Source organism: Engraulis encrasicolus, chromosome 6 (genome assembly GCF_034702125.1).
Source record: "Engraulis encrasicolus isolate BLACKSEA-1 chromosome 6, IST_EnEncr_1.0, whole genome shotgun sequence".
Lineage (NCBI taxonomy): Eukaryota > Metazoa > Chordata > Actinopteri > Clupeiformes > Engraulidae > Engraulis > Engraulis encrasicolus.
The window spans coordinates 44,465,606-44,484,463 of record NC_085862.1 but is presented as its reverse complement, the minus strand read 5'-3'; the positions used below and the strand labels follow the sequence as shown (position 1 = coordinate 44,484,463).

The 18,858-nt window shown below is 44.6% G+C and overlaps 1 protein-coding gene across 6 annotated transcripts in view; it reads right to left on the bottom strand.

Annotated features, from left to right (window-relative positions):
• adgrl2a (adhesion G protein-coupled receptor L2a) overlaps positions 1–18,858 on the bottom strand; it is a 113,825-nt gene that overhangs the window by 12,853 nt on the left and 82,114 nt on the right. For 5 of the 6 annotated variants that reach the window (XM_063201722.1, XM_063201728.1, XM_063201726.1 and 2 more), the window contains exons 9-17: positions 17,330–17,368; positions 15,770–15,953; positions 15,360–15,482; positions 14,886–15,091; positions 13,935–14,108; positions 11,712–11,921; positions 10,609–10,829; positions 8,220–8,286; positions 3,917–4,008 (exon numbers count right to left, since the gene is read on the bottom strand). In XM_063201722.1, coding sequence (XP_063057792.1) covers positions 3,917–4,008; positions 8,220–8,286; positions 10,609–10,829; positions 11,712–11,921; positions 13,935–14,108; positions 14,886–15,091; positions 15,360–15,482; positions 15,770–15,953; positions 17,330–17,368 — 1,316 coding nt within the window. The remainder of the gene's footprint in view (positions 1–3,916; positions 4,009–8,219; positions 8,287–10,608; positions 10,830–11,711; positions 11,922–13,934; positions 14,109–14,885; positions 15,092–15,359; positions 15,483–15,769; positions 15,954–17,329; positions 17,369–18,858) is intronic. The other variant, XM_063201724.1, reaches the window with a different exon arrangement.

The following is an 18,858-nucleotide window of genomic DNA, read 5'->3' as shown; positions in this document are numbered from 1 at the left end:
GTTGGGGCGATTTCATGGACAATTTCATCTCTTCCAACGAGCAGACACTGTCACATCCACGGCATATTTTGCGTGTAATAAACAACGCTTGATCCCTGTCATGAGAATAAAATGGCGTGTTGTGCGCAGGGACTGACTGGCTGGCTGATGCATATGGTATTCCAGCAGGATGATGTGGGTTTTCCGCAGGAGAAGAGGAACCGCACCGCCGCTGTAGAGTAAAGTCAGTGGGCAAGTCTATGGCTGTCGGCAGGGCCGCTGACAGGTTTGGCCGGGCCCGGGACAAAGTCATCTGAAAGGGCCCCCCTGCCCAATGCATTCAATGGAATGAGGACCCAAGTATGGGCACCCCATCTCCCTGGGCCTGGGACAGCTGAGCCCTTTGTCCCCCCTTGTCGGCTTCCCTGGCTGTGGGCAAAAAGGGGGCCTCAGTTAGCTGGCCTGGCCTGGCCTGGCATGGCACAGTGTGGCTAAAGGGGCTTGGTTGACTTGGCACAGTGGGGGGTGGAAGGGACGGGTACGGTCGGCCTAGCATGGGCACTGGGCACCAGCAGGAACTAGCAGCATGGTAACTGGCCTCAGGTGTCTCTGGCCTGTCCCTGGGGAGGGGACACCGCTCTGACTCTTGGTCTCAGTGACTGGGGCTGTGAGATCTGGACTTGCTCCACCAGACCCATATGTCTCTTCACCTGCTGCTGCTGCTGCTGTGTGTGTGTGTATGTGTGTGTGTGTGTGTGTGTGTGTGCGTGTGTGTGTGTGTGCGTGTGCGTGTGCGTGTGCGTGTGCGTGTGCGTGTGCGTGTGCGTGTGTGTGTGTTTGTGTGTGTGCATGCGTGCGTGTGTGATGTAAATGACATATAAAGCTTCTCATATCTCTGTTTGTGAGTGCTATGGAACCTCTGGGAAAAGATTCATAAAACAGTTGAGAGGAGAGAAAATGTATGCTTGCTTTGAACTGTATATCTTTCTCCAGTTGAATCAGTTTGTAATCTAACGGTGACTTCACAGATAGAAATAAGATAAGGGAAAGGCTTTGTGGTCAGAAACCCATGGTGTAAAAAGATAACAGAGCTCAATAAAAGAAAAGAAAAAAATAACCTTCACCACTACAAGAAACCACAGCTAAAAATAAAAAACCATGCGCTGCAAAAATGGCCGCAAGTAATAAATTAGATATTACAGCCTTACATGACCCGCTTGCAGTCAGATGTTCCAAGCACACTCACAATTAAAACGCCAAAAGCCAACAAGGATGTATTTCTAGCTCCGTTTGTTCACCTGCCTGTATGTCAACACATCTGTTTGTGAACAGGAACCAGTGCCCGGTCTATTTTAATGAAACGGGCAGGATAGGCTTAGCGTGTGATAACAAGTTAGGGACCTTCATGCTACGTTTTGGGAAAACATTGGGCAGGTCCACAAACTTAAACACTTAAAGTTACCACAGAAACACAACAATTCGTTTGTAAATCACGTGATGGTGAAAGGATGAGGTTCCGATGAGGTTTATTTTCAATTGTTTTGGAGACGAGTGAGTTGTACCTTTGTGAGGCATCATGGACTGTTTACAGCTATAGTGTATTGAAGACCATTCCCTGACAGACGGGGAAAAATCCATATGTGTAAGCTCAAACAGAATGGAAAGTATCATATGGGAAAAGGTGTGAGTCCTTCAGTAGTCAAACAGTAAAATAAAAGCACGGAAAGCAATGTCAATATTGTCAATGTTGTCTTTTGAGAATCGTTCCATTATTTAAAAAATCCAGTTGACCTTGTCAGAAGTTGATGTTGTAGTGTCAGGCTTAGAAGGTGCATCGATTGCTATCCTGCGCAGTGCAGGTGCACATTAAGCCTGAGGTGGATCGGACAATTTCACCTGCTTTCTTTTCCTACATTGTAGTGTCCATGGGTAAACTGGTGAGTAAGCGGCACCTTGCATCCCCCCAACCCTTCCCCCAACCACCCAACCACCCACGTACACAGCTCTGCCCTACAATGGCAAAGTGCTGTGGCGACGGCATGCCTACAGTGAAACTGGGAAAAATGCCCTGAAAGCTGTTATCACGCGCAGTGAAACACACTGCAGGTAGAACGGTGGCGCTGCTTTTATGCACTTTCTTAACAGGAGGAAATAAGGTATGCAATTAGAGTACAACACAAAGTCTGTGCTGTAAAGTCAGCATTCAATATAACATTTATAAAACGTTTCAAAACAAATTCAGTCCGGTGTTATGCACATATACAGATAGCCTGATATTTCTGTAAAGAATGTGCTCTTTCTGCCTGTATGCTTTTGCAGGGCAGAGCTTGCCGGAGTTGTCCATGTCTTTTGGACCTGCAGTGATGTCCTAGTACCACTCTTTGCACAAATTAATATAATCTTTAACAGTGTTCATGTACATGATCAAAAGATCAATATTTTTTTATGATTTAATGCAGTTTTGCTTTCATCTATGCTTTCATGTAGTTAGTGTTTCAACTTCATTGATTCAACTCATCAAAGTCCATCTTTCTTCTGCATACATGAAGAATTCTTTGTACTATATTATGTTATTATTTCAAAGCATCTAATGTTATTTCATTGAACATAGATAAAGCTCTCTTTTTACATGTGGTCCTTTGCCTATCATGTAGTGTTGTCACATTTCCCCCCCTTACAAGATCAAAATTGCTAGAACTGTATCAGAAGCAAACACAGGTTTCATCATGCAGCATGAGACTCAGAGGTCAACGCACACGCACGCACGCAGGCACGCACGCACGCAGGCGCGCACGCACGCACGCACGCACGCAGGCACGCACCAATACATGCACGCATACACACTTCATAGAAGAATTAATTAGAAAAGCACAGGATTGTGGTAAAATAGCCCTACTATACTGCCCTACAAAGGCAAAGTGCAGTAACTACATATTTTGTCAAAATGATCTTGTGACAAAGCAGTATGGTCAAAATATGTTCCGTTTTAGAGATATTGCTATGTCAAATTTGCAGTAACGGCAAATATCCATCCTAATGCCAATACTTTTAAGGCCATTTTCTCTGTTTTAATGCTGGCGTAGTTACTGCTCTTTGCCTTTGTAAGGCAGTATAGTAAACTGGATTTTCACCTGTGTGCCTCCTTAAGCCAGACAACATAGTTTGTCACCCAGTTGCGCACCATAAAGCATGAGGCACACAGCCTGTGGTGTTGCCTAAACTTGTGTGTAAGTCATATGCCCATGCTTTTGCAAATGAGAACAGATAGCACCATCTATCATTCCGTTCCCCCTGTTTGGAAGAAAGCTATGTCCATGTCCTTCTGGGAGGTAACAGAACTGGTTCAAAACACTGCTTTCTTCAGTGGAGACATATGTCCAGGTTTGTCTGACCCCCCCTGCATTCCCCCAAACTCCATTACAGCCCAGTCCAACCCTAACCCCAACCCCAACCCCACCCGAACCTAACCCAACACGAAACCACCCCAGCCCAGCTGCATCCATGCCCTGTGTTTGCGTCAGCGCTCTGGAGATGCACAGAGGGCTTAAAAAAAGGATTTCTGTCCTAATACAACAAAGCCAGAAAATGCAGTCTCAAAGGATGGCGTTTTTTTGTCATCTCTCTTAACTGCAAATTAACTAAAACACACTGGGAGGAAAATGATGTATGAGAATTCACTTGGAATAGCTTTACAACCAGCACAGAGGAGTTCCATATAATGCTATGGAGCTATGGGAGAAGCAGAGGCATTCTGTATGAGAAAAAAAAGCCTAAGCATGAATGCGAAAATGCTTTTTTTTGTCTGTGGGATAAAATGCACTGCAGTCAAAAATCTCCATCTGCTACGAGAAACGAAACATCTGACGTTACCCAGCGCAAACCCAACAACAACAAAAACCCAACAGCGAAACAAAGAAAGAAAGAAAAAAACACTTACTTTATATTTTCCAGCCGGCTGGAGTCAGGTTTCAGTGAAGTAGTGTGCTTGACCATTTTATACATGGTTATGACCAGGAAGATGAGATTTAACTGTGGAAACAAATCAAGAGAAAGGATGCCTTTGTTATTCGGATACATTAAAAAGAAGCAGTACAATTGGAGCAGGATGTTAATTAGCCGGCAATAAAAACAGAATGAGCTTGACGTATTGGCTTAATTTAATGTGTATTTAGCCTGTCGCGGGACCCCCGTCTAGCAGTCTGGCGCCAATTTAGTGTCATTCTATATCAATAAGAGGTTGAAAATGCATTGGAAACCTAATGGAATGCCTCAACAGATGCAACAGCATCAGAAGTAGTGTCTAGGCCATGCTGCGCAGACCAAAAGAAACACAAACAAACGAAAACAGTTTTTTTTCTCCACGCTCCAAACAAATTTGTTGTCTGGAATGTCACCACCGCAATTTATTCCGTTATTATTTGCAGCATGAATTAATAATTGGACATCTTTGCAAACACAAAAGGCGACTTTGCAAACCCTAATGCGATGAGACGTGTGAAATATTCCCTCCATCACCAGGCTCTCTTCATTCTCTTTTCATTTATTCATTCAAAGAAATATACGATTTCTACATTCCACCACCAACTCCCACCAACCACCACAGCAGAGAGGATCAATATTCACACTGATGCTGTTAGCTGGGGCTATTTGCAAAAGATATTCTGTGAGAAAAAGACGCACAGTTATGACTTCAATACAGATCCATTATGCCAAACATTGTAGCTAAGATTTGAATGTTGCGCTTTCAATGCATGCATACGTGTATTTACTTTCTCTCTCTCTCTCTCTCTCTCTCTCTCTCTCTCTCTCTCTCTCTCTCTCTCTCTCTCTCTCTCTGTGCGTGTGTGTGTGTTTCTACTGCCATCGACAGTGTCTTCAGCAGTCCCCAGCAGTCATCTAGGAGTGATGACAGCATTCCAGTGAGACAGTGCACTGGGACAGAGTCCTTTCAAGCAACCTCGCCCAAACACACTGTGTTCCCGCCCACTCATCCCCTCCATGTGCAGTGCACACACGCACACACGCACGCACGCACGCACGCACGCGCGCACACACATTTTTCCTCCACCTCTCTCACTCTGGCTTCCCTTGGGTCTGGCGTTACCTTGCTGCTGTCGCACACGCATGGGCAGGCCGGCCGGGACAGGGAGAGAGAGAGAGAGAGAGAGAGAGAGAGAGAGAGAGAGAGAGAGAGAGAGAGAGAGAGAGAGAGAGAGAGAGAGAGAGGGAGGGAGGGAGGGACTCCTCATCCAAGTCTCCAGCCTCTGTGAATCAGCGCAGTTAGCCAAGCACAGGCCCCCCCCTCCTGCCACCCTGGGACCAGGCAAGAAAAGCTTTTGCAGCGGTAGTGCAGCAGGAGTGAACTCCCGGTGAACCGGATGAAATATTTACAGTGCAGATGGAGCTGTCCGGATGACAAGAACAGCCCATGACGTGTCATGATCCAAGCCCCCGTGTTTAAAACTGCTCAAGCATACTAATGGTTTCCAACCTCTCATTACTTCCATGTTCCTTTCTTCCAGCGAGCTAATACCCCTGCGTCAACTGGCCCGCCTGCAGGCAGGCACACACCAACCAACCAACCACGCACCATGCCGGGGCAGGCTCCTAGGTCCTGTCTCTGCCTCCAAAAGGGCTCCTCAAAGAGCTACATTTTGTCTGGCTTCAGGACAAGCCACAGAACAAAGAACTGCTAAAATGGTGGTGATGGGTGAGGAGGAGGACAGGAGAAGAAGAAGAAGAAGAAGAAGAAGAAGAAGAAGAAGAAGAAGAAGAAGAAGAACTCACTCCTCCATTTCTCCATCTCTCCAGGATCAACTTGCCAAGGAGTTGGACATGGCATGCCTGCTTTCCTACTTCCGCAGGCTCTCCTCAGCTTCATTTCTTTCATTTCCTTTCTCTCATTCTCTTTCCTTTTTTTCTTCTCAATTTCATCCACCACACCACCTTCATCAACAAGGACGAAGCCAATTTGTTAGAAAATCAGGGTCGGAAGTTCAAGGAAAACCTTCCAGTTTGCACTGCTCCCCCGGGGGGAATCCTACCTTTGTACTTTATCTTTCGTTGTCAAAACGTAGCAAACAGAGAAACAGCCTGAGCTAGCTCCGCGAGAACTGCAAATCCTCCTATTCTGTCCGGGCGTTAAGACTTAACAATAAATCAGACGCACCTGGGGTTGCAGGGGTGCTACGGCACAGGTGACCAGCGCAGATCTACTGATGGCCATCTCACAAACCAAACGAAAAGAAAAAAGAAAAGTAAAAGAAAGAGAGGAAAAAATAAAGTAGACCATTCCAGTCAGGTCCGTAATGAGAGAAACTCGGAGGGAAGTGCACATATAGATAATGCCTGGCCTGATTTGGCACCAGGCTGTGTCTTGGGGGACTGAATGACATTTGTGGTATTATTTTCCCCACACAGTGTGTGTGTGCGTGCGCGCGCGTGCGTATGTGTGTGTGTGTGTGTGTTTGAAGTGGTCCAGAGTGACCTTTGGCTTACTGTACATCTCATCATCATCATATCATCATCATCATCATCATCACACACACACACACGCACACGCACACACGCACACACACACACACACACACACACACACACACACACACACACACACACACACACACACACACACACACACACACACACACACACACACACACACAAACATACATACAGTACATAGCAACCAAATAAAGATTCACGAGCAAGCACTTGCTTATTGCAGCAGTTTGTCTGGCGAGAGGCGAGAGAGGGCTGGCTGGGGGGTGAAATGGGGGCTGGGAGGGGTCAAGGGGACTGTTGATGGGCCCATAAAGCTGATAATTAACACACTTTTGGACACACAATACTCATTTCTCCTCTCCTGTCCTCTCCTGTCTTATCGTCTCCTATCCTCTCCATTCCTCTTATCCTCGGCACTGTTTTCCTTTCATCTTATCTCCTCTCCTTTCCTCTCCTCTCCTCTCCTCTCCTCTCCTCTCCTCTCCTCTCCTCTCCTCTCCTTTCCTCTCCTCTCCTCTCCTCTCCTGTCCAGATCTGTCCCCTGCTCTCCTCTGTGATCATCTCAGGCCCTGTCCTCTCCTCTCCTCTCCTCTCATCTCAGGCCCTGTCCTCTCCTCTCCCCTCCTATCATCTCATGTCCTGTCTTCTGCACTTCTAACCTCCCCTGATATCCCCTCACAGCTCTTCTGCTGTCATGTCCTCTCCAGTTATGTCTCTGCTCTCCTTTCCTTTCATCTGCTTTCATTTCTTCTATTGTCCTCTGGTCTCTTCTCTTCTCCTCTCCTCTCCTCCTCTGCTCTCCTCTCCCTTTCTCTCCTCTGCTGTCCTCCCCTCTCTCCTTGGCTGTCCTCTCCTCTCTTCTATTTTCTTCTCCTCTCCTCTCCTCTCCTCTCCTCTCCTCTCCTCTCAGTGACCGTCACACATCCACCACGGGGAAAGATTAGAGGACACCCCGATAGACAGGGCCGCTGCTCAAAAGGTTAGTCCAATAACAACCTCGGGCTATTTCATTTTTTATAGGGGGGATGTGGGGTGGATGCAGCCGCACAGTCCCCCCGGCCCTCTCGTCTGGTCTACGGCTCAGTGATCTGTTCATAGATAATAATGCCACAACCAGTAAATAATTGGTTGGCTGAGCAGTACATATGTCAGCGTGAGATGGTGTGGCCTTCACCCATATAGACCTAGGCCACGTTAGTGATGAATATATACAGTACAGCGTGCTGCCTGTCTCAATTCACTCCGATCCACACACCACACACCCCCACCACCCCACCTTTCATACATATACAAAGTGACTTGGAGCACAATGATTTCTTTACGCCTGCTTTGAAGCACTGTCAAGCCTCTGTCATTTCTGGCAAATGTGCTGAAATGGTGAAGGAGGTGTGTACAGGGAGAAGACATCATTCTCCATTTACACGCAAGAAAGGATCTTGTCAGAGAACATGTCTATGCCATGGCATTTACGATCACCAGAGAAAAAAAACATACAGAAAGCATTGAATGGACTTCTTTTCACAGAAACACACATTCAAAGAAGAGGGGGAGAGAGAGAGAGAGAGAGAGAGAGAGAGAGAGAGAGAGAGAGAGACAGAGAGAGACAGAGAGAGAGAGAGAGAGAGACAGAGAGAGACAGAGAGAGAGAGAGAGAGAGAGAGAGAGAGAGAGAGAGAGAGAGAGAGAGAGAGAGATTAAAGTAATAAAATACATGCAGCATATCTATTTCCTCTTACCATAATGATGAAGGTAACAGGCCCGATGAAGCTCCAGATGAAATGATTGTCCATCCTCAGCCAGCAACTGTGGGATACAAAAATCACAAGACGTCACATTAGGAGAGAGGGAAGGCAAAACAAAAACGTGGCTGCTTTGCAGAGGCGGATAATTCTCCCGTGTGGAAAAAAGGGGGACAGTGGGTGAAGGCCTAATGGAGCTCTGCCTGTGACTGTCATTAATTAGCCAGACAAAACGGCGTCCATAAAACACTTCCACCCAGAAAGCACCTCCCCAACATAGGCCACCAGAGAGCCCTTAAGCAGAGGACACACACAGGGCAGCTCCCAGAAAGGGCAGTGCTACCAAGCGCCAACACACGCACACACATGCGTACACACACACACAGACACAGACATAGACACACACACGCACACACACGCACGCACACACACACACACACACACACACAGACATAGACACACACACACACACACACACACACACACACACACACACACACACACACACACACACACACACACAAAATCACGCACACGCACATGCACACGCACACGCACACGCACACGCACACACAGGCTGGACTTGCCTGGCGACGCCATCCATGTACTCCACCCAAAGATTTTGGCTCCGCACATCGTCTGGCAAAAGCCTCGAGCTCGGTTCTCTCAGTGTTTAGCCAATCACCAAACAGTTGAGAGTGGTGACGTAGAACTCACCAGCGAGCTCCGTTACTGATTGGCTAAGATAACTGTATTCACACTTTTTGTTATTTGTATGCTTTTGCGACGCTATAAAGTAACAAGCATGCTAATAGATCACAATATGGGTTTTGGAAGTCAGTGGCTCGCTGTCTGACATCAATGCTTTCATGCTGCTTCATGCTGTAATTCTGCTTCACCTACTGTAAGGCAAGCTGTGCTACAGAAACACTGAGCACTATTTTTCAAATCTTAAAAAAAGAGCATTTTCCCAAAATCATTTCAGTATTTCGTCACCTTATAACCTATAACCTAGCAGGTACAGTAGTTGTCGGTGCTGCTTCCCATGGGTGAGATCTGCGTAAAAACTAAGTAAATCGACTGTCTATTTGTAACTCCCTACTAGAGACAATTACGCTTCCAACTTGACCAACGACAAACAAGTGCTTAGCGTTACTTTAACACAGAATGGGTTAGATATTATCAGGTTAGCGATCGGCTAGCTGTTTGTTTACCATGGTTCCCACACTGAAGTGCACCCAGCTTTGCTGCAATTCACTTTTCTCACTCTGCCGGGTGCAGTAATGGTAGTATGTCAGTGCAGGTTTGCTTTGACCAGTGCCTTTTGTGACCTCTACAGTAACTGAAATTGAACATTCATGGTATGGAGTTGGGAAACAATCCCAGGAGGCCTGTTTCACCCTGAAAATCATTGATTTCGGGGTGCAAGCCTGCAACGATCCTCATGGTTCTTGTGCTGCAGCAGCTGCTGTGTACATAGGTTTCTCTTTTGGAAAAATTAAATGTAAACAGGAGGAAGAGATTAAGTTGCAGTAGGAAGGGAGGGGGGAGGGGGTACCTCTGGTTTTATTTAGCCAGGAAAGTTTGCATAAAGTGGACACCAAGGACTTGTGAGTGTTTTCATTTCTCACTCTCGAGCATGCAAACTTAAAGAGGCCTATTCCCCCATGCAGTCTGTCTGAACCCGCAGCGGGCCTAGGCTACATATGAAACACTACCCCGCTGCAAGGTAACAAAATAAACAGTCTAAACAACGGGGATGAAACACTACTGCTTTGGAGCGCACATTAATGACAAAAATACATTGCGGGAGAGTGGCCAACACATCACAGCGAAAAGAGGGACGTTACTTTTTTCACATTCGCCATGGGAACAGATCAGATTGCTCATGGTTTGGATCAACATACTTGGAAAAATCAGGAAGAAAAAGTAGCATGTAATACTATCAAAACAGGCCTAATCCTTGTGGAACTTAAGCTTGCGGTCATGACATTCCCCTCCTGTCCGGTCCTAGTAAGGAAACATTCAGCACATGATTGCACATGTGGAAACTGTAAGGACGGACTTAGAGGTCAGTGCATGATAAATAAAATAATAAATGATTTGTTGGTTCAACTTAACCCAGCCCCGTCGTCTTGTTGCCTTGACTTCAGTTATGTCAATGACTGGTGTTCAGATGATTTGTAATTTAACAGCCTTATCACCATCAACCAATGCTTATGCACGGGCAATTCAATTGAAGCGCATCATCCCTTTGTAAACCAACTTTGCATTTACAATCACACAATGAAAGAATCAAATAAAACTTAACTCAAACAATTACAGGTTATTCCAAGCAACAAGATGCCAGGTTAATCACATTTCATTCCTAAATTGTTCCACTTACGCTCTGTCAGTCCCATAGCTTCGGTAGTCCACTGCTGCAGAGACAATGACTACGAGGGTGGGAAAGAGGTATCCAGACACATAGTAGTATTTCTTCCTGGAGTATTCGCTCTCGAAGACTTCCACTAGCATCAGGTAGAGCTGAACACCCTCCAGACACATCCAGCCGAAGGACGCCAGGAAGAAGAAATGTAAAATGCCAGCGATGATGGAACAGCCAATCTAGAAACCGTCAATTTTTATGAATTAATCAAAAATCCCCATTACATTGCAGCTATGCAGTAGATCCATGCTTTCAGGCTACATTCACCAAATATGAATCCTGTCGTAAAACTGTATGAGAGTATGGCACAGACAAAAGAGAACTCTTGTGCAATCGGAATATGTACAGGACCATGCAAGCAAAAAAGACATGGATGGTGGGCCCACAATTGTTCTACGCTACAATACAATAGCTTACAAAATGTGACACATGTCCATCTAAGAACTATTTAACTACACAGTAGACGGCTCATTTCAGAGAGGCAAGGTTGGCCTGCTTAGTTCCCTTAAAAATCCACATGATATGTTTTTTAGGAAAGATAAGTGGTAGTTTTCATCTACTGTTTGCTATTGACAGGCTTTTTGAAATCGGTTTCTCTTGTTTTCTGCTTCTTGCCAGAGGATGAGTCAGTGTTAAATAATTAGTACCTTGAGAGAAGATTGTATAACATAAGGCTCGTCAAACACATCATATTTTTTTTCAGTTATTCCTAAGATGTGCTTTTGAACGAGTGGAGACCAACTACTTTAACTACATGTAAATTCATTCTTCAACAGTATGTTTTTTGTGAGTATAATGATAACAACTAACCAGCCGGTCTTCATTGTGTATTTTTTGCTCACTGTCACGTGGTACATGGATTTGATTAAATTTTTCAACCACCTTTCAAGCATTTCTTATCCCCTGCCGTTATGAAAAAAAAAAAAACATCTCCTGCCGACCGAAAATTGAGCAGCTCTCCTCAATTTCAGACGAGGAGGGTATATTTTATTTTGATGAACTGCACAGAAAATTAATCTCGGGGATCAATAGCAGAATCTTTCCACAATCTTCCCTCTTACCCTGGGTTCCGTCATGTCGATACCAATTAAAAATATTAACTCGGCGATGAAGAGGTTGATGCAGAGGTTCTTATGGACGGTGTTGAGGTCGCTCTGGAGGCCCCGGAAGAAGCAGAAGGTGAAGATGCTGACGGCCAGGCACACCAGGGAGACGGCGATCCCCACCCGCGTAATCACCGTCAACAGCAGCTCGTGTACCTCGTCTTTGCCCTGCATGGCCAGGAGTATGGCAGACGGAAGAAATTAATATACCGGATTGTCAATTAAAGGGGAAAAAACGGAGAGTGTTTCTTGGTGGCCCTTATGGATCGCTTCAGACAGCACTAGACAGAAAAATGAACACCACTGCTGGGGGTAGGGTGGGGGGTGAGGTGGGGTTAGGGTGGGGTGGGTGGACATGGAAATGGATGCTGTGCTGCTATCAATCAATGACTGGGTGTATCAGATGACCTCAATTAGCGTCTCATAAGGGACAATTGACTCCTGCTTCCTGCTGTGCCTCTGCAGCCATTGTCTACAACTTCAAGTGAACTTATTAGCTGTCAAACTGGGAGAGACTCTTCGAAATGAAAACCTTTAAAAGTCACGAGGCTCTCGTTTAGTGCCCAAGCATCAGATAACGTCTGGAAGGTCTTATTTCCTCTCGTCTGAAATTGTCACAATTTCTCATTATCGTTTACGTGTGTGTCTCACTAGCCGACGTCGGCAAAGTTTGCTCAGAATGTTTGCAGCCGCTGAATGAAAGCAATCAGATGCATGAATATGCCTAATCATGACACACTGCATTGCTAAAACAGATAGAAATAACCATAAAATAGACATTCACTCGTAGAAATGGAGTAAAAAAAAATACATCAAAAATATATTCAGTCTGAAGTTGAAAGACATTTACTTTGCTCTGCTCTCAAATGACCAGCACCCATGATTTTCATTAGCTACTTCAGCTTCACCTTTCTATAGGTCAAAAGCTCATCATTTTTATTGCTTCACACCTCCTATAACACCAAAGGATAATTATGTTTGATTTAGACAAGCCTACAGAGTAAAAATGTCACAAAACACTATTCTTTTCCAGTTCGCTAAGGTGCACCACATCTGCGGTTGCTATGGCTGGTTACATTCTTAAGATGATTAAATTCTCATCTCTTACTAGACCTCGATGCTGATGCTGTTGATATTCCTAAATTGGCTGCCCCTGTAGACCTGCTGTTTTCAAAGCCCTACAGCTGCAGTCAAAAAATGCCAGAAGTAGCACATTCACTCAATGGCCAGAAATGAAGTGGAGATCAAACACCATTATCACGCCTCATATCCAAAGGTTGTCGGTACATATCCGGAGTAAAAATTATTTCCAATAAGTATGCTGTTTATTCTGGCCCACGTCTGCTAGTGCAAAACGTGATGTCATCCCACCATGCTCGAAAAAATGTCCAAGATGAACTTTCTGAGGATATTGTGGCCAGTCTCTCTTTCGTATGAGACAAAATAACAGCATGGCTGGGCTATTTTCATACACCATGCTGAATATTTGATGCTGCGATGTCAAGTTTGAGCCCACAAACCTTTAATAATCAGGACCTTTACAGTCTGTCTCATAACTTATTGACATTTCTTTGGGACCGGTTTACATAGCTGCAAACATAGCCAATAGCCACAGCCAACTTTATGAAATATTCTAAAATGGCCAGGCAGCACTCGCAATGACGACAGTAATACTGATTAAAAAATACAAATGTGTCCCCTGCAGAAAATATATAGCTGGAACTTCTGCCATTTACCTAGTATGTTTACTCACCACGGAGTGGCAACTTAAGTTTGGAAATCATTTCTCTAAGTGACTGTTTAGACTGTGTAAACATGAACATATCCAATCCATATCTGATTTAAAAACGGAACTGTGTCTGATATCAGTCGATCAGAATTAATGGGTTTTCACTGTTTAGACTGTCGTCACACAGATCGGATATGAGCCATGTGTGAGTGAAACCCCCCCGGATCTGAGACAACTCAAAGTTGTATAGAGTAGAAGTACTCTTACAGATGTAATTACAACACAAGTGGTATATCACATGGTTTCAACTTTGTAATATCATACTACTACTAATTACATTTGTAAAAGTACGTCTACTTCTTCTTTATACAACTCTGATAAAAGGCCTAAATGTGTGTTACAGTACATGCAATGGTGCCGTTACTTGGCTTCTAATGCAACACATATCTTACCCCGACTTCTCGATGGGCCATGAGGACGGCGAAGTTGGTCAGGTGACTGCATGAGCAGGTTGTGTGCGTTTTGTTTCCTGCAACGAGCTTGCAGCCCTGCGTAGACCAGTACCCTGTCATACTTCTCTCCGAGTAGTTCCAGAACGAACAGTTGGAGTTGAAGTAGTGCTGCGTCTGGAACACAATCCAAAAAGCAAGCATTTAAAGTCATCATCAAAATGTCAGGGCGTTTTTGTCATCCATTATTGTAAAATGCTACATAGGAGTGACAGGAAATTAGATTGACGTAACCATTGTTTATTCAGGTGGAATGTCTCAAATAGTCATTTGGCTTGCTCAGAGGAAAAGAAAAAAAATCTCACATCAAAAGAATGGGTCTGTTTCTACTGATGAAGATTTAACTCAGACTTCATTCCTTTGAGAAGTTCACTGTCAATTTTAGACAGGCTGCACAAGTGCCCCTCAGATAATCTCATTTTGTGTTGTACATTTAATCTACCAGCTACACTGCATAATACAAAACAGCATACATCCCAGAGCTGGCCTTTTTATTTGTGTTCAGTGGAACGCCTCAGAACCCTAACCCTGACTAGAAACAAAGCAAACTGATTCAAAGCAAGAAAAGCAAAGATTTTTTTTTTCAAACTCGCTTCACAGGCTCATTAACTTGTAGAAGGGTAACGAGCACTTCTGAATTAGCTTGTCTGACCTCCATGCAGTAAGGATGTAGCGTTTCTGACCTACATGCAGTAAGTTCTCTCTGTAGTTCAAATGAGATTATTCACTCCCAAATAATAGCTTATTGAAAAGGAAAATTGTTTTGTGTTGCTCTAAGCATTTGGTTTTCAAAACTCTGAAAATGATCAAGATCAACACTCTTGGTTCATTGTGAGGTTAAGCACATTTTACGAGATGCTATTTAACTCTTGAATTTATTAGGTCAACACTTACATCAATATGCTCCAGTGTAAAAAGCACAGGTTCTGATATGAAGACCCGGCTAGACTCTTTGTTGATTGAGGCTGCGATGATGTCCGAGTTTACTGCCACAGAGTGGTTGCGTCCGTGCATGTCATTATTGAACTTCATTGTGGCGTTTTCAGTGCTGAGAAACTGCCCGAGGTGTTTGTAGAGAACAAACACCAACTTAGCAACTCCTGTAGAAATAGAAGAAAATAAACAAGAAAACACAGTCACAAACATTTATTATCATCCAACAATGGGTGATTAAATGAACATTCTAATTACACTAACGATTTCCATTAGCCTTAATTTTCTGGCTTGTCTGAAACAATTCAATTGTATATTAACTGCTCAGAACATGTGTAAATCCCTGATTTACAAAAAAAACTGATTCTCTAGAGCCAATAGCAGTTTGCAGAATAAAAACATTGGATGAACAGGAGCAGTTCGACTGGGCCTCACCATTCCTGCTGTTGAGCTTCACTGTGTTGGCCGACAGCTGAATCGAAACTCCTCCTTTGTTCGTTTGTGGAAACTTAAAATCCTGCACCTGCCCATCAGTGCTGAGCACGTGGACATCCAGAACTAGATTTGAGAGAAAACAGCACACATTACATCATGGTCCATGAACCAAAAAAAATCCCATATCTTATAACGAAACGTTTCATGTGTGCACAAAAGTGGCTGTTCATAATGAATCGCACAGGACATGGTGTGCCTATTACTTACAAAAGACCATGTCTGCTAAAACTATAGGGACTGGCATAACAAACCAATCGCCCCTTATACAATAACGCAGAGTTGCTGAAAACCCTTAGAAACTGAAATGGAAATGGAATGAGTGATGAGTCTCAATGTTAAATTGTACATACTTATATTGTTAGCCGGTACTTTCACGATGGCTGGCTCCATTAGATTGTCTGCGAGGACGAAGGCTCCTTCCTCTAGCGTATCAAGTAACATGGTTGCCGCGTGAGTCTGCTCCGTGGAGTTCATATCTCGCCAGGCCTTCAGGGCCTCTGGCCTCAGGAGGTTATCAACTGTGTCTACAATAGCCTGCACGCACACAAAAAAGCAACGCCAAAGTCAGCAATTTAGCAGACATCAATAACGAGGGCAATCAGAGCAGATTGTGCGCCAGGTTCATTACGATGCAGCTAACGGCTCTGAGGCTACCACAGGCTCCCAATGCAGATGTACCAAGCCGTTAGAAACATGAAGTAACAGCTACAATACGTCCCCACATGCTTGGCATTTTGTCGACAGAAGCAACTACATACAGCCAGCAGCTAACTGAGGAGATACAATTGTACTAATTGTGTAAGAAAGCACTCTCCAGCATTAGCTTAAATCTAACCCAATTGTTAAATGTAAAACACAATGGGCTATTTTGCATCAGTACTTGGGCACTGTGACGCATGCAAGGCTATTATTGGGATATAACGCACTCACAAACATACTGTACACACACAGCAACACAGAGAAACACTCATACAAACCATGAATTGAAAATCAAAACAGATGACAATAATAACAGGGATAACATAATTATTGTACAACTGGCACAGAGGGTCATTCAGCTGCATAGATGCGGTTCAGCTTTGGGTATAAAAAAGAGCAACAAGTATCTGGACCTGGCAGCTCAATAAAGCAAAAAAAAAACAATCCAATAAATGGAAAAGAAATGGAACAAGGGGTACAGAGAGAGAGGGTAGAGAGAATAGCATGCAAAATACAACCACAGAGTCACAGACATTAGTATTACAGCCATTCCCAATCTAATTACACCCAACGTATCTGCTTGCCACTTTAAGCCGGTGTAATCTGCGCAGCGTATTCCTGAATACAAAGAGAGAGCCGAGGTTTCAAAAGTGCCAGTCGTGGGGGTAGAAGAGAGGAGAAAAGTGTGAAGGTTTTGGAAATCAACAAATGAAAGAGTCGGGCAGAAACAGCAGATGACCTGCAACCTTAAACACACAACAACCACCGAAAGAAAGCAAAGCAAAAACAAACAAACAAACAAACAAACAGAAAAGAATAAACAAGGCCCGGAATCTGCAGAAAAGGAAATCAGTAGGAGTGAATCGTCTGCCATTTAGTTTGCGACACTGGCGCTGGCTCACACCTGCGGACGCTGGAAATAAGGGACTGAGCAACCACAACCTGACAACAGCACAGACAAGGACGCACTATGCAAAGAAAGAAAAGGAAAAGAAAGAATTGCACATGCGACCGAGTGGAGTGGAGGAAGTGGAAAGACAGAGAGAGGCGAAGAGTGTAAGTCTGAAAGGAGAGAGGGAGAGAGAGAGAGAGAGAGAGAGAGAGAGAGAGAGAGAGAGAGAGAGAGAGAGAGAGAGAGAGAGAGAGAGAGAGAGAGAGAAGGGAGTGGGAGGGAGTGAGAGAGCAGTGGTGGAAGAGAAGAGCTCAGATACCTTCATGTATGCCCTGCAAGTCCTTTCTCGCTTTTGAAGCTTTCATTGGAAAGTGAAAAGAGAGAAAAAGAGAGAGAGACAGAGAGAGAGGGAAAAAAAGATCAAACATAAAACAGACAATTAGCAGGTTGGAAGAGTTTGCGCTATGGCGATACGTATACGGCATGTCCAGCTGGACTGCCGGCTCTTCTCTGCAGCTGATTGGTCTGATATGCTATCTACAGGTGCAGAAATAACGACATCGGGGAGATTGGTCTGCCGCCCAGCAGGACTGCTCTCCAAAAACATGACGGACTGTACTTGAAATAATCATCGGAAATGTCATCACCAGTGATGCGCGGGCTGACCCGAAAGCAGCGGGCGCTTGCAATTAACTGCGGTCGACCGCAGGCACGGGTTATGAAATATTATTTTTAATGAAATTCGGGTCGGGTGCGGTCGGTCAGGACCTTTGAAATGATGCCGAATTTTAAAGTAGGCTATAGGATAGCCAATAGGCTATAGTTTACTTTAGCAGACAGGGACATTTTTTGCAAAATAGATCAAAGTTTATATGGCTGAATAACTACGATGGTGCCACGCGCTCTGCAGGAGACTTAATGAGGCTCCTGCGTCGGCCGAATATCTTCTGCGCGCAACTGGTGCAGCAGGTGCAACCATTGAGTGCATTTTGAAGAACACAGAGGGTGCTCTCTAAACAGTGCAGTGATGGATATAGCCTACATATTTTCTTATACAATTGTAATGGTTTCGCACTCATGTGTTGCTTACAGAGTTTGTTTTCATTTCCTGTGTCGTACCATGACTACGAGGCAATCCACTTGACGGCTGGCTCCGTCTGCTCACCAACCTACAGATTAATTTTCTCCATGTATCCAAACGACGATGTTACCGAAATAAACAGGTGACAGTCGGCAGTCCTCATTGCATGGCCTCAGTTCAAAAATCCAACATGTCCTGTTGAAATGCACAGTTGTCTTGTTCTTGACGCAAATTCCCTTTTTAAGACCTTTATTGACGTGATTGTGCTTTGCCAATGACGCTAGGGTGTTCATAAAGACGCACGGCTACTATTTTCAAAGGCGGGTCGGGAAGCGGGCCGGGTCAATATTTTTCATGAATATTTCTTGCGGGCAGGGCAAGCGGGCGGACTAGGGAAAAAAGCGGTCGGGTGTGTCTTGTTTTTTCGTCGACCCGCGCATCACTGGTCATCACTGTTGATATGCACTGGCTTGCTTCAACATACACTACGCAAGTTTGGGTATGGGTAGGCAACGTACTGGTGCAAGCTACAGGCCTTTGACTCGTACGGAAAACAAGGTTATACCTTTCAACACCATGGGCAGACAACTAATTACATTTTCCCCTCCTTGAGCCTAATACATTCCTCTCTATCTCCAACAAAACCTACACAGCAGATGTAGTGGTGGAGAGGATTTTCTAACATAACAGACCTACAGTACTTCTCTGTGATGCGTTGACTGCTGCCAAGCCACTGGAGTAACAATATAATTTCAGCGTGATTCAGT